Genomic DNA, 24965 nt, shown 5'->3' with positions numbered 1-24965 from the left:
ACTGGCCTTGTGGTTTTTGGATATTTTATGGCAAAAATATTACATATTTCATCTTTAAACCCCTACTTATGAATTTGTTTTATACACCATTCTATATGCTTATAAGTTGTTAGAGAAAATATAAAATCCTATACGAGCTACTGGAGGAAAATAAAATTACTCAAATGGGTAAAGTGTCTGAAAATATACATTGTGGTTTGGAAACGTCCCACTGATCGGGAAACAGCCACTAAAGTGTTCTGCATTCTGTTCTAGAGACACTAAAACATGACATTATGACATGTTGTGGTCTGAATATGACTTGGGTCAGTGTAAGGCTGACATTTCCAACAGGTGAAATCTACTCAATTCAAGGTATCTGTTACAGTTCATGTCTCCCCTGGACTCCATTTCCCATGATCCTCCCTGCTCCACACCTGATTGCAATTCCTCATCATCTCTCCCGCTTTCCTTGGATTCCTTGCACCTGTGTATTGTCATTAGCACTCCCTTTAAGTTGGACTCACTTTATGCATCAGCAATACTGATACTGATGTTTGGTGCCTTCAGCTACAGTATTTCCTGTAGTTATGATACCATTTACGAGCAGAGCAGTCAGCAGTTTTTTTTAATAACAACAACTAGAGTTCTCACTGTGGTTTTAAGGGGAAGAGGCTACATTATTTTTGGTCTTTGAGCAACGCCTCTTCTGCTGGTAGTTTTGGTCGTCATCATTACAAGCATCATGGTAATATATTTAATTTCAAAACCTTTTATTGAAATGACTGAGATGGCAAAATTGAATACATATTAGTTGATATGGGTGATATTGCTACTTCAGAGTGTCTGCTTTTTCCCCCTGTTGAGTTTGTTGTCAATTTGATGTCGCCATTCAGTTCAGGTGTGTGTCATTAATTATCCTAATTCGCATGCATTCTTAAGTTTGTGTTCATTGCTGTTGGGTCTCGTTCATGTTAGATGTGTTGTAAACTGTTCTCTTTGTGTGGATTATTATTACCTGTGGATATATTAAAGACTGTCTGTTTCCACTTAAGTAAAGTTGGTTTTATATTCGCACATTCGGACTTCCGTTAAATTCAGACTTTCCAATAAATGTGCAATAAATTAATGTTTGCGAAACGACATGATATTGACAACCAACGATTGTCAACTTACAACATTTTTCACAGTCGATCAAAATAGGCAAGTATTGTTTTAATGGCATATTTACTTGTGAATGTCCACTGAATGTCCAATGTAGTGTGATTAACAAGGCTATTGAATACGGATGTCCGAATGTGCGAATATAAAACTAACTTTACCGAAGTCCTGTTTCCCTTCACCATCACGTTGTGACAGATGAAGACAGATCAGGTATCTTAAAGATGTCATGGAGTTCCGGCTAAATAAATCTCATATCTTGCAGGTGTCTGCTGTACTGCTTCAATCCTTCATCTGGATCTCTCTGATAGCAACAGGTAATATAATATCTGTGTTAGGATAACTCAATTAACATTGTTCTGATAAAAAAAAAAATTGTTTTTATTACTGTCAGCACATTCGCTTAACTTCCCTTTCTCCACCCTGTGTCAGTTGAGCAAACAGTCACAGCTTCACAGTATCTTTCTCACTTTCACACTTGCAGTGTGTTATGAACTCTATTAAAGTGCAGTGACAAAGAAAACTAAGTCAGTCATTTTAACGAGTTCGTATTTTGAAGTGACATGAGAAACAGCAAATGAATGCTCTGTTAGCATTCATTGCACATCTCTTATAAAGTCTTATCTTTGAATGTTTTTAGTAACTTTTTTTTTTTTTTAACCCTCTGGGACTGCTCGCATGGTGATTTTAAAAATGATCATTTCTATTTATTTTAACAACTTAATATACTATATTTTAGTTTGATAATGCTTTATATTTAATATTTTAAGCGCTTTTATGGTAGGCCATTAAATTCTATTTATGGAGTAGTTATGACTGATTCATTTATTACCCTTTAACCAATTTTTAAGCATAGACCTGAAAATGACATTTATAACTTAAACTGTCGTGAACTGTCATGGTTTAAGTTTGGTCTATTTTTAAAGAAGAAACTTTGCAGATTATTGCTGAAGTTCAATTTTAAATGAGAATTCGCCCAAGCTTTACTCACCCTCAAGCCATGCTAGGTGTATGACTTTCTTCTTTCTGATGAACACAATCTGAGTTATATTAATAAATATCCTGATGCATCCAAGCTTTATAATGGCAGTGAACTGGACTAACGAGTAGGAGCTGAAGAAAGTGTCTCCATCCACATCCATCATAAACGTACTCCACACGGCTCCGGGGGTTAATAAAGTCCTTTTGAAGTGAAGCGATGCCTTTTCGTATTCAAATTACGAAGAAAGTGTAAACTGGCGTTACGTCAATTACACTTTTTTTCCCTTAATTTGAATGGGGAAGGTGTAGGATGTAGCGTAAGCATTTTGAACTGCAAGAGTTTTACACTTTCTTCATAAGTTGAATACGGAAGGCAGTCTAGCAGAAGCTAGGTATTTTACTTCATAACTTGTTAAATATGGATATTTTTCTTACAAACGCATCGCTTCACTTTGGAAGGCCTTTATTAACCCCCCCGGAGCCTTGTGGAGTGCGACTATGATGGATGGATGTGGATGGAGGCACTTTCTTCAGCTCATATTTGTGAACCCTGTTCATTGCCATTATAAAGCTTGGATGCATCAAGAAAGAAAAAAGTCACATACACCTAGGATGGCTTGAGGGTGAGTGGGGTAATTTTCATTTGAAAGTGATCTAATCCTTTAAAGGTGCAGTATGTAGGATTTGTCCGCTAGAGGCCTATTCAAAACAACTTTTATTATGACACAGTTGCCGGCGCTGCTTCTGTTTTTCCAGTCATGAGTATGAGGTAAAACGGCTCTGTTTATCATATTAGATGCATTTGAGTGTGTTGATGGCATTCAATTAATTTTGTAACATACTGTATGATGGAGAAAATGCTGTATTAAAGGTGCCCTAGATTCAAAAATTTAACTATGCCGAGGTAAATTCAATAACAAGAGTTCAGTACATGGAAATGACATACAGTGAGTCTCAAACTCTATTGTTTCCTCCTCCTTATATAAATCTCATTTGTTTAAAAGACCTCTGAAGAACAGGCGAATCTCCACATACTGTAATACCGACTGTTACGTAACAGTCGGGGTGTATGCCCCCAATATTTGCATATGCCAGCCCATGTTCCCAACATTATGAAAGGCATTAGACAAGGGCAGAACGTCTGGATCTGTGCACAGCTGAATCAACAGACTAGGTAAGCAAGCAAGGACAATAGCAAAAAATGGCAGATGGAGCAATAATAACTGACATGATTCATGATAACATGATATTTTTAGTGATATTTATATATTGTCTTTTTAAATGTTTCGTTAGCATGTTGCTAATGTACTGTTAAATGTGGTTAAAGTTAGATCGTTTCTTACTGTATTCACGGAGACATGAGCCGTCGCTATTTTCATTATTAAACACTTGCAGTCTGTATAATTCATAAACACAATTTCATTCTTTATAAATCTCTCCAACAGTGTAGCATTAGCCGTTAGCCACGGAGCATATAGCCTCAAACTCATTCAGAATCAATGTAAACATCAAAATAAACACTGTACTTGCATGATTAGACATGCTGCATGACAAACACTTTGTAAAGATCCATTTTGAGGGTTATATTAGCTGTTTGAACTTTTTTTTTTTTTTAAATGTTTAAGGCAAGCGCGAGCTCTTGGGGCGTGGAGCACCAGATTTAAAGGGCCACACACCCTGAATCGGCTCTTTTCTAATTATGCCCCAAAATAATCAGTTAAAAAAATGAATTAAAAAAAAAAAAAAACTCTATGGGGTATTTTGAGCTGAAACTTCAGACACATTCAGGGGACACCTTAGACTTATATTACATCTTTTTTAAAAAAAGTTCTAGGGCACCTTTAATGTTACTAAAAATAAAGCTGCATCTGATAATGCCATGTTAGCTTTTTGACAAAATAGTGTTTTTCTCTGAGGCATGGTAAAGCATGGTACTCACAAAAAAAATCAAGAAAATTGATTTAAACAGTAAGACTAAACGTGTTGAGCTATATAACAATAATTAGTTTTCTGTCTATAAATGTATCAAAACAGTTCCCTTGTCTATTAAAATGTGTAAATATTAAAGCGTCTTTGGTGTTTCCATGGTTTCTACAAAATAAAACCGGAAACCGAGGGTAACGTGGGTATGACGCAATTGACAGGCAACTCCTCACACGTCCCAGAGCCTTGGATAATGTTGCGTTCCAGGCAGGTTTTTGAGCCCGTAAGTCACGACTTCAAATCACGACGACTTTGTAGCGTTCCAGGAAAGTTATGCCAAACTGCGTAAAAGTGTAAACAAACCAACATGGCGGACTGCATGGGGCTTATGCTCATTAACAATCATTTCTATCGCCAAAGGTGCTTACTCCCTGCTTATTTGAGGGAAACAGAGGAGGAAAACGGCGCATAAGGCAAGATAAGCTGTTATACCTTTTTATTTTACTTTTATTGCACTTTCATAAACACCGCATCTGTAGGGCTGCCATTATTGTTTCGCGGGCAATGTGACGTCAGAACTCGTAACTGGGAGTACATCGATCTAGTACGAGTTCACGGGTGGGAAGCCACGGGTTTGACTGCCGTTCCAGTGCACTTTCACGGGTAGAAGGTTGGAAACACGGGTTATGGGTTGCCTGGAACGTGGCATAAAACTGCAGTTTTCTCACAATTTACAGATAGTTGGAAACATTTGGGATATTGTAAATACTCGAGTGAACAAAATATATAACACTGGCCTAGTGGTTTTTGGATATTTTACTGCAACAATTTTACATATTGCACCTTTAACCCTTTCGCACGTAAGTTTAAAATATTTTGGCTGACCCCCCAGCGAGAGATTAAGGCGACCGTTATTTAGAACCTATCACTTTATGGTTTCCATGGTGACGCGTCATTGCTTGTTACGTGACACACTGCAGCGCTATGAATGATGATCCACTTTCATTTAACTTTTCCTTTTTTATTCAAAATATTCACAAATTTAACTATAGCATGAAATGTCTAATATTCCGATTGCCAAATATGTGCATGTGGATGTGTTTTGCTGTTTAAACACCTTTATAACGATCGCGTTAGTTGAGCCATATGCGCGATGGGCGCCGCCATGTTAGTTTGCGCCGCACAGAGAATCGGATCTGTTGGATTTACAACATGTGAATTCATCCACTTCTCTCGAAATACATGAAAGTAAATGAGTCGGTGAACTGGGGAAGAATAGAGTAAGCTTTAAAGTTACTTTCACAATGTGTATCTGATATGAATAAAACGCGTCGTCTAATTCTAATGGAACGGGTTGTTATTTCCGCTTCTATAGACATAATTGTGTATTTTACAAACTCTAAATATATTGTTTTGTTAGTACTCGTGTATTTAAATGTCTGAAACCTAAAATAAACATTATTTGGTTGAAAACACTGCATATATGTAATATATGGAAAGCGCTGCGCGCGCCCGTCTCTGGTTTAGCACCAGCCAAAGCGCGCAAGCACATTTGAATTTGGCAATTGATCACGTGATGCGCTGAACGTTCTAACCTGGTTCTAACAGGGTTCGTACGGTCATGGAAAAACCTGGAGAAGTCATGGAATTTTAAAATGGCAATTTCCAGGCCTGGAAAATATTTGTAAAAATGAATTAACCCACAAAGTTTTGGAAAAGTCATGGAAATTTGTTTCACAATCTCCGTATATTCGAATATAGTTGATGATATATTAGTTAAATTACAATAGTTAAGGTTCACGTCACTTTGCAGCTAAATGTCATTAGCATGTAGGTGTATACATTTAAGTTTACGCATTAAATAGCTCGTTGTACTTACATTTGTATGTCTAATTAGTATGCTACATGTCATTTATATAGGGCAGACCGTGAAGTAGTTATAAAACGTCTTAATGTATCAATGTACATCTAAATGAGTATGTTGAAAGTGTACATAATGTATAAATATAAATCTGGAGTACACGTTACAATTTTGATGAATTTTCATTTTAGTAAATATTAGACATTTCTACATTTTGAATATAGAAATGCAAATTTTAGTTTAGCTCGAACCGTCTCGTAGCGCACTGCAAACGTGTGCTGTGTGAAAGCACAATGGCCGCTTCCTGCTTCAGCAACACATACGCACTGCATATGGACCGCACACGCACTGCAGACGGATTATGTGTGAAACAGGCGTGACTTGACACCCGCTCCCAGCTGCGGTGCTTCCCTCTCATCCACTGTAAAACGAGGGACCATTTTGAGTGCTGTATCCAGAAACGAAACCCTAACTGCAGAGGTACTGTGCAGGACAGTGTTGCTGGACACATTTTTTAGTTTAACATGTTGCTTCCCCTTGATTTATGTTAATTATCTACCATGAATTACGTTAATCTATTTCTAAGCGGTTCTCAGGGTTTGATGTATTATGTTATGAAACTTTGTTAGGGGCCGTTCACACAACGTGTTTTTCTATTCCAATGCGCTACTTTCCCATTGTTTTTCTATGTAAACACGCGCTTGATGGACGTGCATGACCGTCACGCTCGCGTCTCGAGTCTTTTGCAGCGCCTCACTTGAGCGCCGCGTTTTTAAGATGATGCCGTGTCAAGTTAAAAGAATTTCAACTTTTACACGCAGCGCCGCTCATCAATGTCAGTTCCAAAACAGTGGACCAATCAGAAGAACTTGGAGGCGGGGCAAGCGTTGCGAGTTGGCAAGACAACCGTTTATATAATGGCAATATGGCAGAGGAGGCGCTCATTATCTTATTTTCTTTTTTTCATGTCAAAACTTGTATCTGTAAATTCTGCTGTTTGCCTATTGCATCAAGCCTCAAAGGCGCGTCTCAAGACTCCCGCGTTCTATGCTGCGGTTTTTTTTTTTTTTTTTTTTTTTTTTTTTTTTTTTTTAAACCACACCTAAGGCCGTGTGTCCACCAGAGCATTTTTAGCCAGCTGAAAACACTAGGCGCTCTGCTTAAAACGCGTTTTTAGACGCAAAGACACGTTCTTGTCATTTATTTTAGTAAAAATATGCTGGGTGTAACATGGATTTTCTTCTTCTTTAACCCTCAGGGGTCTGAGGATTTTTGGGACCCTGGAGAAATTTTGACATGCCCTGACATTTGTGCTTTTTTTCAGTTGTTCATAAGCATATTAATGGAAAAAGTGTCATTACACTGTATTCAGCACAAACTAGGCTACAATAATATGTGAGGAACATGTATGTACATGTTTGTGTTTTTGAAGGAATAACGTTTATGCATGGTTATTGAAAAAACAAACTTAAGTCACTGAAATAAAGCCAAAAAATATATATTAAATCTTTGTTCATAAGACTTCTGGGTATTTGAGGTTGTAGACTAGAGTTTTTGCTTCAAAATGAGGTAAAAAATTATGCTGCCTGCTTGTTAATTTAAATCTCTCTATTTTTATGTTCTAAAACATCTTTGGTCAAGAAACACAGTATGCGTGGAGGCGTGAATCCTCATGTATAATGGGTGATTCTCACCTGACAAGACAAAAGAATCACATAATAATGACCTGAAATGACTTGCATATTAATGAGGCCTTTCAGTCAGGTAGGCTGTGAAAAAACCCTGTGATCATGATTCAAATCTCATCATGGTGTAAATCAAACATACAGAAAAAACAGCAATACTGTGAAATATTATTACAATATAAAATAATGGTATTCTATTATATTCTTTAAAATATAATGTATTTCTGTGAAGCAAAGTGTCTGAACAATTGTTACCTCTATGGCATTTCATATAGGCTTTTAGCTTAAAAGCATGCACATTTGGAGAAATATTGCTGGATTCTCATATGTTTGTCAATTTTCTATACAGAAGAGTAATATTTATTCAGGATTTATTGTCATTACTATGAGTGCTGGATACTGTCAATTCATACTTGCAGCCGGAGGGCGCTCTGTACACCTTTAGTCCACAAATGCCTGAGCACTAAAGAAGAATAGGCAATCCAGGAACTAACCGAACTAACAGAGGACTGAGATTGCTAACTATGGCTATTCAAACACTTTTTTTCAAGACAAATACACGATTGAGATGTATGCATGTATTGACTGACTGAATTTGCGTCTGAATAGCGCTGACTCCGTGGGCGTGGCGCATTAGCAGATAATGAGCTGAATCACGGATTTCTGACATGGCTCTCTTTTCATACAGATTACATAAACACAGAATGTTTGTTTTCGATTTGACTTACACGATTTAAAACCTGACATTTCAATGTGTTTTTTTTTTTTTTTTTTTTTTTTTTTAAGACATGAGTCTAATTTTTTTTGTGATAGTATTCACTAAGTTACAGTTCATTTTCTGAGAACTATCAGATTGGACTTCGTTCAGAGGGAGAGGAGAGATCACGCATCATGTTAGTTTTCTTTATTTTACAAAAAGCACAACATTTTGTTTTTACTCTGAGTGTACACAAATAAAAGAAGATATTCCACAGATTAAAATGGTGTATAACTCTTAATTGTATGTGCAACATTAACAGAGTATTTTGAGTCTCTTTCACACTGGTAAGAAAAAAAACTGCGGTGGTATCGCCGGCGATACTCTCAGAGTGTTAACATGTATACATAGACATGTCATGAAACATTAGGTCATGGAATTTTACTTAAAGTCATGGAAAAGTCATGGAATTTTATTGGTAAAAATGTGTAGGAACCCTGTTCTAATCACACCGGTGTGATCGTACGCTCCTGGGGCCAGCCAAGACTGATCACACCGGTGTGATCGTACGTGTCAAAGGGTTAAGGGAAAGTGAAAGCATAAGATCTTTTTTAAGTGCTCACAAAAGAGAGGAGTTTTCAGCTGCCTTTTGAATATTGTCAGGGATTCTGCGTTCCAGATAAAAGGTGGGGAGATCGTTCCACCAGCAAGGAACTGGGAACAAAAATGTTCTGGAGGGTGATTTTATGCCTCTCCGTGATGGCATTTGCTGATCACAGGATTCTGGAGGGGATACAGACTCGTAAGATTGAGTGGATGTAGAAGGGTGCTGAGCCTGTGGTAGATCTGTAAGCAAGCAGCAACTGGTAGCCAGTGCATAGAGATAAAGAGAGTGGGCCCTCTTGGGCTTATTGAAAACAAGACGTGCTGTAGCTTTCTGAATCATCTGTAGAGATTTGATTGCACAATGATGGCAGTCCAGCCAGAAGAGCATTGCAGTAATCAAGCCTAGAAATGACCAGGGCTAGGACAAGAAGTTGTGTTGCATGCTATGCTAGGAAAGGCCTGATCTTCCTGATGTTGTTGTGCAAATCTGCATGACCGAGCTGTCTTTGCAATGTGGTCTTTGATTGTCAGCTGGTCATTAAAGATTACTTCAAGATTTCTTACCAATCTTGATGGGGTAATTTATGATGTACCTAGCTGGATGGTGAAATCGTGCTGTAGAGATGGATTGGCAGGGAAGACAAGAAGTCTTTGTCAGGTTGAGCTGCAGGTGATGTTTTTTCATCCATGCCGAGATGTCCGCCAGACAGCTTGAGATTCGTGCAGCTACTGTGGGATCATCTGATTGGAATGAAAGGTTAAGCTATGCGTCATCAGCATAGCAATGATAGTGTAAACCATGTGCCTGTATGATGGGTCCCAGGAATGTACTGTATATGGAGAAGAGGAGGGGTCCAAGCACTGAACCCTGAGGAACCCCCGTGAGCAGTTGATAAGGTTTGGATACCTCCCCCCTCCAGGCTACCCTGAAAGACCTATCTGTGAGATAGGATTCAAACCAGTGAAGTAGAGTACCTGTGATGACAGGGTAGACAGAAGGATCTGATGATTCAAAAAAAAAAAAAAAAAAAATTACAGCATGTAGCAGAGATGTGTTGATACTGTGTGAGTGCTGGCATGTGTATAGGAGAGATGGCCTGTAGAAGGTGTGATAGGATGGGATCTAGAGGGCAGGTGGTGGGATGACTGGAGGAGAGAAGTTTAGATACTTCTATCTCAGTGAGGGTAGAGAAGGAGAGAAGGTCTGTAGCTGTGGATGTTTGGTCTGAGTTCCTGCATGTGTGGAGCTGAGGACTGACTGCTGATGGTTAAAGTTTTGTTAGTGAAGAAATTAGCAAAATCATCAGCAGTTAAAGATGTGTTGAGAGGTGGAGGGGGACAGAGGAGAGAGTTGCTTTTTACTTTTTAATCGCTCCCTAATATTCCAGCTAATGCTACTCTAAGCAATATCTGAAACTTATGGGCACTTCTTGGGTTTACTTGCCTCTTTACGACAAATCGCTTGCTGTATTCCTCAATTGTAAGTCGCTTTGGATAAAAGCATCTGCAAAATGAATAAATTTATATGTAAAATGCATTTGTTTCCAATGCAGTCATTTTTAACCAGAAACTGTGCTAAAACCTTGACCAATTTTTGTACCATTCCGATGAAAAATTCTAAAATACCAAAATGTAGGTTTTTTTTTTTTTTTTTTTTTTTTTTTTTTTTTTTTTCAGTCAAAAAACTGAACTGCAAATCAACATTTCAAGCATGGATCTGTGTGTATTCCAGGTGTGCAGTATGACATTACTCATATTATCAGTAGAATGTGTGTTGTTCGGCAGTCGACAGTGCTCATACCCTGCAAATACACTCACCCTCAACATGAGCAGGTGAGCGCAGTGGAATGGCTCCATGAGAAATCACCGGAGAAGGAGGTCAGAGTTTCTCAGGATCCTGCATTTGAAGGGCGCGTGGAGTTGCAGGCTGACGCGGGAAATTGCTCGCTACTGCTGAGGGACGTGAACGAGAGTGACGCGGGTCTCTTTCGCTTTGTGCTCGGCACTGGATCCGGGCGAAACTGGACGAACGCTCAGGGAATCCGTCTTGAAGTAACTGGTGAGTAGAGAGTTGGATAATAGTTGTGACTAAATTTCCATGTGAGAACAGGAATTTAACAAATGACACTTTACTATGGTTAAGTATGATAACTTGAATATTGCAATGTTTATTATAGATACTTTATCCGAGCACATCATTTAACTTAACACTGTTTAAAGCCCTGTAACACATTTGGTGTTCCAGTCAAATGAGGCTTACAATCGGTCAAAATTATCTTGAACAAAATTGAAACGAATAAACACAAAACTTGAAAGAAAAGTTGACAAAAAGATTGAATCCAATATATGGTGATATAATATAGTATAACAAGAGCTTTATAAGGTTTTTTTTTTTTTTTTTTTTTTTTTTTTTTTTGTAGGCTGGTTATTTGAGTGTGTGACAAGGTAGGAAAAAATCCCAAAAGAGTACAAAAATTATCCAAAATGAAAACGAACACAACATAAGGGTTAAAAAAAAAAAAAAAAAAAGTGCCATTGATCGGTGACCCAACAAAACCAATGAATACCTGATGGACAAAATCAAGAATTAAAAAAAAAATATATAAAAATAAATAAATTTACTCGCAAAATGATTTAGGCTATTGACCAAATGGGGGAACATGATTTCACCAAGTACAGCATATTCCTGGATCGACATCTTTGTTGTTCCTAGATCAACATTCCAATCAACCAATCAGATTTGAGGTACAATTTTACAGTATATCAAGTTTAGGCCTAAAATCAGGGTTCGGTGCTTCTACATCAGTGTTATTCACCCATCATTTCCCTATGATTTTAGAGAGAGAAGTTGGGTATAGGGTTAATATTACAGTTTTTCTTGATTGTTTACACACATTTTCTGAAAGCATGCCTCATACTCTCAGAACTCTACACACAAATCAAAAAACACACACACAATGGGCAAAACCCCTCAATTCTCCTGCAAAATGAAACTTTACATTCAAAACAATGTTCTTCTCAAAATGGTATTTTGTTTTCAAATGACACACACAAACCATCATATGAATAGACCTTTATAAGAACCAGTTGAACACTGATGTGCTCTATGTAAAACACTATGATGAATGGAAAACACTTCTCCATTCATCATAATGACTTTGGTCTTTATTTGGTTCAGTGTTACACTTACTACAGACAGTACATACATAAGTGTGTTGTAAAATATTTGTAGTGTTGTGTGTGTGTGTGTATAATGTGTGTGTATATATATATATATATATATATATATATATATATATATATATATATATATATATATATATATATATATATATATATATATATATATATATATATATAATCACTGTTTTGAAACCCCACATGCTGGTGATGCCTGCTGGTCAGAATGGTGTAAATGTAACAGATGTGGGCCGGTAAGAGCTGTGCGTGTAAACCTCACTCCCCTGATCTCAAGAGCTGCTCTAGCGACTGACTCTTGATACTGCAGTCTTTAGCCTCCTTGTTAGATCGCCTGACTCCCATGCCGATGGACCTGGGTTAAAGGATTAGTCCACTTTCAAATGAAAATTTCCTGATAATTTACTCACCCCCATGTCATCAAAGATGTTCATGTCCTTCTCTCTTCAGTCGAAAAGAAATTAAGGTTTTTGATAAACATTTCAGAATTTTTCTCCTTATAGTGGACTTCAATGGAGCCCAAACATTTGATGGTCAAAATTTAGTTTCAGTGCAGCTTCAAAGGGCTTTAAATGATCCCAGATGAGGAATAAGTGTCTTATCTAGAGAAACCATCACTCATTTTCTAAATTTTATCCATAAATGCTCATCTTGAACTCTCTTCTTCTCTATTGGAATTCCAGCAGCGTCTACACTGCCGGAAAAGTGTATTACTGCCCTCCACAGGTCAAAGTTTGAACTAATTGTTATATACTTGCACTAGCATATTGTATATGACAATTTAGTTCAAACTTTGACCTGAGGAGGGCAGTAATACACTTAGCAGTGTTGTCAGACTGGGTCTTTAATTCTATGTGAATTCTAATAAAGAAGAGAGCTAGTTCAAGATGAGCATTTATGGTTAAAATGTATAAAATTGTAATTTTTTTTTTTTTTTTTTTTTTTTTTTTTGAATGAGTGGTTTCTCTAGATTTCTCGTCTGGTATCGTTTAATGCCCTTTGAAGCTGCACTGAAACTGTAATTTTGACCTGGAAATCCTGGAATGTTTATCAAAAACCTTAATTTCTTTTCGACTGAAGAGAGAAGGACATGGATGGCATTTAATTTGAAAGTGAAGTAATACTTTAAGTTCTGCTTAGAGCGGGCGGTTAGAATAGGAGGGGTTACATAAATGCAACGAAAACTCAGCTCAAACATGCATACAAACCTATTGCAAGTGTTTTATTAAAAGTGATGTTTGTTACAATGGGGAAGAAAAGATGATCACAACTTCTGTTTCATGGCGACTTTAAGAAAGCTCAGAAATAGATCTTTACATTTACATGCTTTTGTGAGATGCTTATATCTAAAGTTCATTATATTTACATCTGAAGTGACTTGCAGTGCATCCAAAGTATGTTCTTTGGGAATCGAATCCATGACTGTTGTGTGTATTTACTTCTTTTTGGTCCAGATGCGGAGGTGGAGGTGAAGACCCAGTCTGACAATGTGACAGAGGGAGATTGGATTGTTTTCATCTGTGGTTCATGCATTCCCTCCATGACTGTACCAACCTACATCTGGAAGAAAGATGGGCATCTGCACAGTCAACGCCATGGGGAAAACCTACTTGATTTGGAGTCTGTTGGGCTGGAGGACAGAGGACAATATTCCTGCACCATGAGCGGCCATGAGGGACTCAACTCCACATCTGTTAACATCACTGTTAGACCTGGATGTAAGTAAGCTGAGAGCTTTAATAACTTTATTTTGAAATACCTCACATGTTCCTTAGAAAATGTAAATATGTCTTTAGAATGAAATGTCAACGAAAGTTGTGAGGAGTGCAGTAGTGGCTACAATGTAAAAACTGCATCTCAAACTCTCGAGTTTGCAGTAATGTGTGTTAAAAGAGAATTTTTTTTGTTATTCTTTTTAGTGCACAGTTTATCAAAACCATCTTTTCTCAATAAGAGCTTCTGTAGACGTGTGACAGAAATAAAGTCAGTCTGGTTAGTAATAAGTGAAGCTGGTAATGCTGTTTGTGGAGTTTAATCAGATCTTCAGAGATTTAATGTCTTTTATCTTCAGTTCATCTAAGGCTGTGGCTGAAGAAAGTTGTAGTTTGTGTTCTTATTTCTCTTTCTTTCAGTGTTTGTTCACAGCAGGTGTTTGAATGATTGAAAGAATGTTTCAGGAACATCATACTAACCTTTAAATTACATTCTACTAACATTAAGGAAACTGGACATTTTCATGTTCTTGGAATGTTACAAATCAACGTTCCTAGAATGTTGAATATTTTTTTTTAAATCAAAATTAAGTTGAAAGAACGTTTGAGGAACATTATACCTAAAAACGTTCCTCTAACATCAAGAACGTTCTTATAACAAAATTCTGTTACCTGGGCTGTTGCATTCTACATGTTGTCACTTCTTCTTGAGTCTCTCCTTCATTAATGTTTATGAGATTTTCAGTGAGTCTGAGGTAATTGGCGCTGCTAACATGAGCTCTTGAAACTCCGCCCTCTTCTTTAGAGCAGCAGCTCATTTGCATTTAAAGGAACACATACAAAAATGGAGCATTTTTGCTCACCCTAAAAAGTGACAAATTTAACATTCTATAAATTATCTGTGGGGCATTTTGAGCTAAAACTTCACATACACTCTGGGGACATCAGACTTCTTTTACATCTTGTAAAAGTGGCATTATATGACCCCCTCTAGATAATGCTTACAAAGTAATGTCAATTAACCCTGAACATAATTTGAATTTAGTTTTGCTGCAAGTTTTCACACTCTTTTGTCTTTTCAGATCCTCCAAAGAGCATCTCAGTGTCCATCAGTCCATCTGGTGAAATAGTGGAGGGAGATTCAGTGATTCTGAGCTGCAACAGTGATGCAAAACCTCCTGCAGAAATCAGCTGGTATAAAGGGAAAACTTTTCTGCAATCTGGCGACACCTACAGCATCAGTAATATCAAGTCTGAGGCCAGTGGAAACTATTATTGTTCTGCTAGAAACAAATATGGATCTCAGTCCTCTGCTGCTGTGAATGTCATGTGTAAGTCTGCCTATAATTTTGATCATTTCTGGATGACTACTGGCTTAATTATTGATCTTCTTGCATGTCATTTTACACTTTCGTCTTTACAGATCCTCCAAAGAGCGTCTCAGTGTCCATCAATCCGTCTGGTGAAATAGTGTCCGGAGATTCAGTGACTCTGAACTGCAGCAGTGATTCAAACCCTCCTGCTCTGAACTTCAGCTGGTTTAAGGAAGGAAAGTCTGTAGGATCTGGAAGAATCTTCAGCATCTCAAACATCAGCTCTGATCACAGTGGAGAATACAAGTGCAGATCCAGAAATAAACATGGAGAGAAAAACTCTGATACTGTGATGCTGAATGTCATGTGTGAGTGAACGCTTCTGCAGAAACTGACAACAGATCCTCTAGTTCCAGTGAGTTTTGTGATTGTTGGTGAGACATTTTTTATTGTATTTCAGATCCTCCAAAGAGCGTGTCAGTGTCCATCAGTCCGTCTGGTGAAATAGTGTCAGGAGATTCAGTGACTCTGAACTGCAGCAGTGATTCAAAACCTCCTGCAGAAATCAGCTGGTTTAAAGGAGGAACGTTTCTAGGATCTGGCGACACCTACAGCATCAGTAATATCAAGTCTGAGGCCAGTGGAAACTATTATTGCTCTGCTAGAAATAAACATGGATCTCAGTCCTCTGCTGCTGTGACTGTGAATGTCATGTGTAAGTCTGTCTTCAATTTTGATCAGTTCTGGATGATTATTTGCCTAATTATTTGTCTTATTTCATTTCCTTTTACACTTTTTGTCTTTACAGATCCTCCAAAGAGCGTCTCAGTGTCCATCAATCCGTCTGGTGAAATAGTGTCCGGAGATTCAGTGACTCTGAACTGCAGCAGTGATTCAAACCCTCCTGCTCTGAACTTCAGCTGGTTTAAGGAAGGAAAGTCTGTAGGATCTGGAAGAATCTTCAGCATCTCAAACATCAGCTCTGATCACAGTGGAGAATACAAGTGCAGATCCAGAAATAAACATGGAGAGAAAAACTCTGATACTGTGATGCTGAATGTCATGTGTGAGTGACGCTGCAGAAACTGACAACAGATCCTCTAGTTCCAGTGAGTTTTGTTATTGTAGATGAGACTTTTTTTTTTTCTATTTCAGATCCTCTAAAGAGCGTCTCAGTGTCCATCAGTCCGTCTGGTGAAATAGTGTCAGGAGATTCAGTGACTCTGAACTGCAGCAGTGATTCAAACCCTCCTGCTCTGAACTTCAGCTGGTTTAAAGGAGGAACGATTCTAGGATCTGGCGACACCTACAGCATCAGTAATATCAAGTCTGAGGCCAGTGGAAACTATTATTGCTCTGCTAGAAATAAACATGGATCTCAGTCCTCTGCTGCTGTGACTGTGAATGTCATGTGTAAGTCTGTCTTTAATTTTGATCAGTTCTGGATGATTATTTGCCTAATTATTTGTCTTATTTCATTTCCTTTTACACTTTTTGTCTTTACAGATCCTCCAAAGAGCGTCTCAGTGTCCATCAATCCGTCTGGTGAAATAGTGTCAGGAGATTCAGTGACTCTGAACTGCAGCAGTGATTCAAACCCTCCTGCTCTGAACTTCAGCTGGTTTAAGGAAGGAAAGTCTGTAGGATCTGGAAGAATCTTCAGCATCTCAAACATCAGCTCTGATCACAGTGGAGAATACAAGTGCAGATCCAGAAATAAACATGGAGAGAAAAACTCTGATACCGTGATGCTGAATGTCATGTGTGAGTGAACGCTTCTGCAGAAACTGACAACAGATCCTCTAGTTCCAGTGAGTGATTGTTGATGAGACATTTTTTATTGTATTTCAGATCCTCCAAAGAGCGTGTCAGTGTCCATCAGTCCGTCTGGTGAAATAGTGTCAGGAGATTCAGTGACTCTGAACTGCAGCAGTGATTCAAACCCTCCTGCAGAAATCAGCTGGTTTAAGGAGGATGAAACCTCAGCTGTTGGATCTGGACAGAGTTTCAGCATCTCCAGCTTTAACTCCAGTTTCAGTGGACGCTTCTACTGTGAGGCTCAGAATAAATATGGATCTCAGAGATCAGCGTCTGTTTCTCTCACTGTTAAAGGTATTTTCTATAAACAGACACTCTTTCAGGTTCATCTGTCTCACGTGTGAAATGATCTTCATGATCATCTTGTTTCAGGGGTTCAGAGAGCTGCTCTGCACACAGTTTCTGGGATTGTGGCGGGATGTGGAGGATTGATCTTCATCATCAGCATCATCATATTCATAATGTGAGTGAATTTTATCTGCACACTAAATCTATTTACTAAAAATCTACAAAAATCAATCTCACATCTAAATTAAATTGACTGTTTCAAGTCTTTTTTAATGTATACATTTTTAATAGTTTTCTGTCCGTTTTCAGGAGCAGGATGAGGAGGGAAGGTGAAACTGAAGACGTGAATCAAAAGCAGGTGAGTCGACAAACACACTCCTCAATCTACAACTGAAACACAGTGTGATTGTATTGTTCTATTGAACTATGAATACAATAGTCAGTGGTGGAAAGAGTACTAAAAAATTTTACTAAAAGAATTGCTAATTAAGAAATAATTTACTTGAGTACAAGTCCTAAAAAATAATGTAGTTTGCTGAAAAAACTACTCAAGTTACTACGTTCTTCATCAGTAATTTAATATTATTTTTCTATTTTTACACAAAATGAGCCGATGTTAGCAATATGGAGCGTTAAACACTCTATCATACAATTTTAATACTAATATATATTTACTGTTATTTTGAACGGGACTGATGCATATATATATATATATATATATATATATATATATATATATATATATATATATATATATATATATATATATATATATATATATATATATATATATATATATATAGGCTATATAGTAATTTTGGAGCAAAAAATATGATATGATGATATGAATCTCATAAAATGTGTTTAATGCTATGTTAAGAAAACGTACTACACAGCAAAATCCCCAGAGTTAAATCAACTCTGCTCAGAGTACATTTGGTCCCTCTCTAAATAGTGTTAAAGTAATACTAAAGCAGAGTTAAAGTTAATGAGATAATTAAGCAATTAATTAAGTGATGATTGCGAATTAGTGATAAACACCTGCTGTTAACAAGCAGAATCACTGAAGAAAAGATGATTCCTATTTACAACTGACTTTAGTCACAGCCTTAGATGAAATCAACTGAAGACAAAAATCATTAAATCTCTGAAAATCTGATTAAACAACTCCACAAACAGCATTATCAGCTTTACATATTACTAACCAGACTGACTTTATTTTCACACATCTACAGAAGTACTTGTTGAGAATTAACTGAGGTTTAGATGTTTTATTGGTCAAGAAAAACAAAGAAACAACACCAACATCATGGAGCATTTGCTTAAGTTGGGCTCTTGACCCTTGACTTTCTATGTTAGGTTTTTCTCTGCAACAGTGCCTGTGTTGTTGTAAAGCAGTGAGGAGGTCAGTGCCTTACAGTGAACAGATATTAACTGCTTTTATATGATGAGAAAGTCATTGTGAGTTTGCCTAACTGCATCCAAAACAACCACTTGTATGTTTTTTTTTTTTTCATTTATACGTTTTGGTTTTGCATTACCAAACTTGTGAAACTATAGCATGAGGAGAAAGTGTTGCAGCAAACAGATATATTGAATCATTTTAAAACCATGTAGGTCACAGAAAAATTTGAACTACTGCATCACTTAAACACACAGACATCAAGAATCAGCATATGAATCTCAACAATGGTGACAAAAGAAAACACTTTACGCTGCAGTGCATGCTGGGTATCACCATAGGACAAGCCGAAAATTCAAGCCGATCTGTTGCTTCAGTCTTTTGAGTCAACAACGTACAAGTGTTTGATTGTGAAACACTATTACAATTGCTCAAATATAAATTATTTTGAAGACAAAAACGGTCAAGAGCACAACTAAAACAAATCCTGACCACCATGATGGTGGCGTAATTTTTGACCAATAAAACACCAACATCTGTTAACAGCAGGTGTTCATCATTAATGTTCAATCATCACTTAATTAATTGCTTAATTATCTCATTAACTTTAACTCTGCTTTAGTGTTACTTTAACACTATATAGAGAGGGACCAAATGTACTCTGAGCAGAGTTGATTTAACTCTGGGGATTTACTGTGTAGCTATCCCTGTTGACAAGTGATTGTTTTATTACTAATTTTGAAAAGTAAGTCCATGTAACATCATTTGAATGTTTTTAAAAGATGGATAAGTGAGAGGTCCAATCAAAGAGATGAGGGATTAAAACAGTATGAATAGAAAAGTGTTGATTAAAAAAAAAAAAAAGTGGGGTACGGGTTAACAAGTTAAATAAAATGCTCTCTTTCATTCTGCCACAAATGTGCCCGGAGCCCACTGTTGCTATAGTAATGAACTACACTTTTACATGCATTGACAGATTAATCATGCAACTTTACCATTCAACTGAACTGTGCGCATGCATTTTAGACACTTTACAATGTTCTTGCTCCGCCCATGCAATAAATGTGGCCCTGTTATGAGTTTTCTATTTACGTAAACTGCTCAGAGCTCTGGTGATATCAATGCTATGACCCATTTCAAGAGCTGCCAATTTCAGAATATGAGCATAGCTCACTTACATTCACTTAAATATTAAATTGTTAGGGAGCAATACTGAGTCAGACCTATCTGTTATTGGCTGAAGTGCAGCTCCACCCCAGAAATTTAAAAAGTGTCTGTCAAATACCAGCTCGCCCTGTTGCTCCATCCAAAAATTTGTACTTTTGGTGAGAAATAAATGTAGCGAAGTTAAATACTTAATTTTTATTCAACTCAAGTAAAAGTAGCACAATTTAATTATATATAAAAAAAAAATGAAAAAAGTAATGTACTGTACTCAAGTATTTGTAATTAGTTACTTTCCACCTCTGACAATAGTATATATGAAGCAATATAAGTGCAGAAATCTCTCTCTATAGACGGCTGACGCGAGTGACGATACATACGCAGCTCTGGATCCAGCGTCCAGAACATCTGCTGACATTTACAGCACAATCGCAGTCAGTAAATGTCTCCAACACTTTTTACAGTCATATTCAGCAGATCCACACATAAACAGGCTGTTTGTTGATGTGTCTCTCACAGTCTGTTCAGTCCAGAGCTCCTGATGACACCTACACGGCTCTTGAGCTTCAGTCCAGATCTTCTGAATATGAGACTCTAGCAGTGACTTCAGCAGATCCACATTAAACTCTCCTCACTGTATTACTGCTAATATGAAACAACTGAAGCTCCTCAGAAACTGCCCATTATCATCAGCTCATGAACATCATTTCATCATCAATAACATTCTGATTTATTAAACTGTGTATATTGTAATTGAGCTTATAAGAGTTTGCAGAATTATTTTTTTCTATTAGTCTTGTAAATCTATATTTTAGCCTGCATGTCATATTTTATGTTTGTGCTTCATAAGCAAATGCATTTTAGGAGAAAATTTGTGCAATTCAAATATTTAAAGTAACATCATAATAACTTGTAATCATTCTTTAGTTTCTGCTTCACTGGAGTATTAAAATTGAATTTATGTATGTTAATTTCACAGTTAAGCAGTATTTTCATGTTAAACTCAGTTCAGTCTGAATCTGATTGTATTAAAGTCTCAGTTTCTCTGTCATGTCTGACGCTCTGTTGACTGGATTTTATTCTACTGTATCTTTACTGGAGGAACTTAATCATTTTTGTAGTGTTTAAAAGACTGAGATCTCAAATAAACATTTCTCTCATAGCTGCTGTTTATTTTATTATTATAACTGACATTATAACTGATATTTCATGTGTGACATCTAGAGTCATACTAATAAACTCAGCCAACAGGTTTTATAAAGTGGACAAAATGTAAAAGTTTGAACAAAATGTAAATACTCAAACAGTGAACCAGAATAGTTAATAATTAATATTAATTGTAAAGTTACATCAGCAGAGACAAGCGATTATCACATGAAGAAAGAGAAAGATTATGAGATCAAATAATACACATGCATGAATCTTGCACAGTAAAACCAGTACCATGGATCAAGAAAATTAACCAGTTTTTCGATTACATCCCGACTTCAAACCCGTTTCTCTCCCTATGATAATGTGGTGCAGTTACATGTATCTTCCTCTAGATGGCGCTCAGGTCGGTGAGGCTGTAGAGGTGTGCAGAGACGCGCTGTCCGAGGTGCTGATCATTCACTCTTCAACTGCTGGAAAGATCTTCTGTTACATAAAAAAGAGGGGCACAAACATGTCGGACTCGATTAAGTTCCCTCGGACTGCTTAATAAAACACTTCTATTAAAAGCAGAGTAAGTGGAGTTGAGTTGGTGAAGACGCCGGAAGTATCTTCACACAAGTTTAGATATCCTCCAGTTTTGACTGACAGCATAAGATTAATAAGCTTCAATTTACAGACTTTACACCTTCTGTGAGTCTTCTTACCAATGTATCTATCATCATGTGCATTGGTATCTTGATCTCTGTAGCCAAACATATTTGCTTGAGTTTGACTGTATATATAGCAAAAACGGAAAGAGAAAGAGGAAGGAGCACATTGACGCAGAGAAGTGTTAAATGTTCTCCAGTGGGTCACATCTGTAGCTTCAGCAGGATTTCAGTGTTCTATTGTATTCTCTGTGTTCGAACGAATGCATCAGAACGCGTTTGTGTTTTTATTTGAACTTGACACGCGTCTTAATAACAGTTGTGTTCATGTGTTCATCTAACGCACGTGTACACTAGAGTCATGTGACTGGAGGAGGAGCATTTACACCCAAACTGAGGAAATGAAGAGAGACAGGAAGTCAAACAAACTTTGAAATAAAGTTCTCACGGTCCAGCCTGATCAGTTCTCTTTCATTTGATCTTATTTGAGTCCTGCAGGTTCCAGTAAATCAAGGTAGGACAGTTCTCTGAATATTTCAAATAGATTAATCTACAGTTTCAGAGCAGACTGACTTTGACTGATTGTTGTTTCTCTCTGATGAAAATGATCAATGTTTCTGAAATCACACAAAAACACTTCAGTGTTACATGTGTGTGATTTTAATCATCTGCTCGATGTCTTCCAGAATGTTTCGTCTTTTCTCTCTGATTTCTCTGATTGTGATTCCTGGTGAGTCTGAAGCAAAACCTTATTTGAAATGATTGAGTTCTTGCTCTGATTATAAACATGTTGAATATCCACAATATCATATGTTGCTGTTGTTTTAGCTTGTATTCGGATGTTTACAGTAAATGTAAAGAATAACTGAAGAGTAAAGAAGTGTTTGTAATGAACAAAAACTATATAAAGACAATCAAAGCGAACAGTGAAACAAGATCTGAAGACTCCATTAAAACACATCTTACTTCTGAAGAGCATTTGTCATGTAGAGAAAAACACTGAAATAAAAACACAAAAACACTGTATGATTATAGTGATAATTGCACATTATAAAATCACTGTTTGCTTCTTTTATATTTCCCAGGGAATTGCAGTCAGGAATGGAAGATTCAGTACTCAAACATGATGAAATGTGTCCTAAAGGGTTCAACAACAAGTTTATCAGGCACTTATAAACACCCAGATCATCTCACTGTGACAGAGATATATTGGACCGTAAACCCTGTTAAAGGCGAGGAATTCATCAATCTGTTGAATCTTCCAGATTACAGAGACAGAGTTCAGTTCTTCCCTAATAAAGATCGACATTCGTTCTCACTCTCAGTAATGTGAGACATGATGAAGGATGAAGGAATGTACTGCCTCAGAATTGTGACAAATAAAGAAAAACAAACATATCTTGGTTTTCCTGGGATCGAGCTCAGAGTCACAGGTACAGTCAAACTAATATTGCACTGACAGATTTGACTCTGTTCTTTCATATAAATATTAAATCTGTTTGTCTGTGATTTCAGAGCTCAGAGTGGAGATTCCTGAAGAGGTCGTTGAGAAAGATTCACCTGTTTTATTCTGTAAGAGCACCTGTATCCTCTCAGGAACAGACTTTATCTGGTATAAAAACGGCAAGCGTTTATCAGAACGGAGCGGCACGAATCAGCTGTTGCTGCAGTCGGTCAGCAGTGATGATACGGGAAACTACAGCTGTGCAGCGAGAGATCAGGAACATCTGCCGACTCCTGCCGTCACTCTCAGCGTCAGATGTACCGCACACTTTCACCTTTCAGTTCAATCCAGACTGATCAAATGATCGACTGTAAGTCATTCTTACTCTTTTTTCAGATCCTCCAAAGAGCGTCTCAGTGTCCATCAGTCCGTCTGGTGAAATAGTGTCAGGAGATTCAGTGACTCTGAACTGCAGCAGTGATTCAAACCCTCCTGCTCTGAACTTCAGCTGGTTTAAGGAGGATGAAACCTCAGCTGTTGGATCTGGACAGAGTTTCAGCATCTCCAGCTTTAGCTCCAGTTTCAGTGGACGCTTCTACTGTGAGGCTCAGAATAAATATGGATCTCAGAGATCAGCGTCTGTGTCTCTCACTGTTAAAGGTGAGAATGGTCTCAGTTTTGTAGGTCATTGTCTGTATTTAGTGAGTGAAGCACTGAGTTTCTCTTTCTCTCGTCTGCACGCCTGAAGAAAGCAGCTGGTCTCTGATCACAGTCACAGTGGGAATCACTGCAGCTGTTGTCATGACTGTGATTGTGATGCTGTTGATCAGAAGGTGAGAGAGACTCTGTGTCTGTACCGTCATGAAGATCACAGTCAGTTTGTGTTCATGTTCATTTCTTCTTCTCTCTCAGGAATCGAGTGACTCCATCAGAAGAGCAAAAGCACAGAGGATCACGACAACATAAAACAGTGTGACAATCGTCTCCTGCTTCTTCTCATTTGTGTCCTGTCAGTTATGAAGGCAGAATTCATTCTCTCATCATTGTGTCGTCAGGTCGAGTCTCCTGAGGACGCCTACATGACCCTTGACCCCAAGTCCAGATGCTCTGAATACGACACACTGGATGTGAGTTCTTCTGCTGTTGTTGTGAAGGTGTTACATGAGATCTTATTTCTAATGCATATGTTCACTTCTTCTCTAGAATATGAAGAGACGAGCCTGAAGATCAGGATTCTACATATTATAACATGGGCAAATGATTATTATATCTTATATTAATTTAATTTCACAGTTCATTTCACATTCATTTATAATGTTGTGCTGCTAAAAATGAGAGAACATCTCAAGAGTCAAATACATCAATCTAGTGGATGTTCATGTTGACGCAGCATTGCATATAAATCACAATTTGCAACTAACTCGAGCACAACGGTCATACGATTGTGTAGCGCATGTTTAGAAAAGCGGAAGAAAAGCAGCACAGTTTAATGCAAAAACACATTCTGTGTGAATTTTCCTTGCTATTATTGCCTTCAGCTTGTTTACGACAGACGACTATTATTGTCACTTTCCATTTATTTCTCTGCTTTAATGATATGCATTGTGAAAAAAGTGTTATACAAATAAAAAAATAATTGAAACGACATTGTGTTGTATCACTGTTTGCTTTATTTCAGTCAGTGTGAATTATACAGTGAATCTTCAGCAGTGATTATTTTAAAAAGTTATTTCTATCGGCTGTTTTCAGTGATAAATAGCGGCTGTTTTGTTGATATTCTGTGCAACACTGATCAAACAGAGAAGTTGTTTTTAAAGGGATAGTTCACCCAAAAATGAAAATTCAGTCATCATTTACTCACCCTCAAGTTCAAAATCTGTATGAATTTATTTGTTCTGTTGAACACAAAGGAAGATATTTTGAAGAATGTGTTA

At 37.4% G+C, this 24965-nt stretch overlaps 1 protein-coding gene and 1 pseudogene across 10 annotated transcripts; both read left to right on the top strand.

Annotated features, from left to right (window-relative positions):
- Positions 1-189: 189 nt before the first annotated feature.
- On the top strand, positions 190-20950 carry LOC125271710 (B-cell receptor CD22-like). Of its 10 annotated transcripts, XM_048195885.1 has the most exons (17): positions 191-727; positions 876-880; positions 1406-1457; positions 10571-10625; positions 10727-10952; positions 13546-13809; positions 14886-15134; positions 15227-15484; positions 15577-15831; positions 15925-16182; positions 16272-16529; positions 16623-16880; positions 16968-17228; positions 17307-17397; positions 17532-17580; positions 20142-20222; positions 20308-20950. In XM_048195885.1, the coding sequence occupies exons 4-17, from the start codon at positions 10605-10607 to the stop codon at positions 20410-20412; spliced, it is 2634 nt and encodes an 877-aa protein (XP_048051842.1). In that variant the 5' UTR covers positions 191-727; positions 876-880; positions 1406-1457; positions 10571-10604; the 3' UTR covers positions 20413-20950. The 10 variants fall into 10 exon arrangements, with proteins under 10 accessions (XP_048051839.1, XP_048051842.1, XP_048051840.1 ...); XM_048195883.1 differs by lacking the exon at positions 10571-10625 and having other exon boundaries at positions 10626-10952; XM_048195884.1 differs by having other exon boundaries at positions 10571-10952.
- Positions 20951-21910: 960 nt separating this feature from the next.
- On the top strand, positions 21911-24676 carry LOC125271716 (annotated as a pseudogene).
- The last annotated feature ends 289 nt before the right edge of the window (positions 24677-24965 follow it).

The sequence above is a fragment of the Megalobrama amblycephala genome, linkage group LG7 (genome assembly GCF_018812025.1).
Source record: "Megalobrama amblycephala isolate DHTTF-2021 linkage group LG7, ASM1881202v1, whole genome shotgun sequence".
Taxonomy (NCBI): Eukaryota; Metazoa; Chordata; class Actinopteri; order Cypriniformes; family Xenocyprididae; genus Megalobrama; species Megalobrama amblycephala.
Note: the sequence above shows the minus strand (reverse complement) of the source record. Positions and strands in the feature narration are given on the sequence as shown.

Bases quoted from the DNA above. Each gene is read 5' to 3' on its own strand.
- LOC125271710 (XM_048195881.1), top strand. From the start codon at position 799: ATGGGTGATATTGCTACTTCAGAGTGTCTGCTTTTTCCCCCTGTTGAG. The intron at 15,832-15,924 runs GTAAGTCTGTCT...TTGTCTTTACAG, and splicing joins TGTGACTGTGAATGTCATGT to ATCCTCCAAAGAGCGTCTCA. The intron at 16,530-16,622 runs GTAAGTCTGTCT...TTGTCTTTACAG, and splicing joins TGTGACTGTGAATGTCATGT to ATCCTCCAAAGAGCGTCTCA.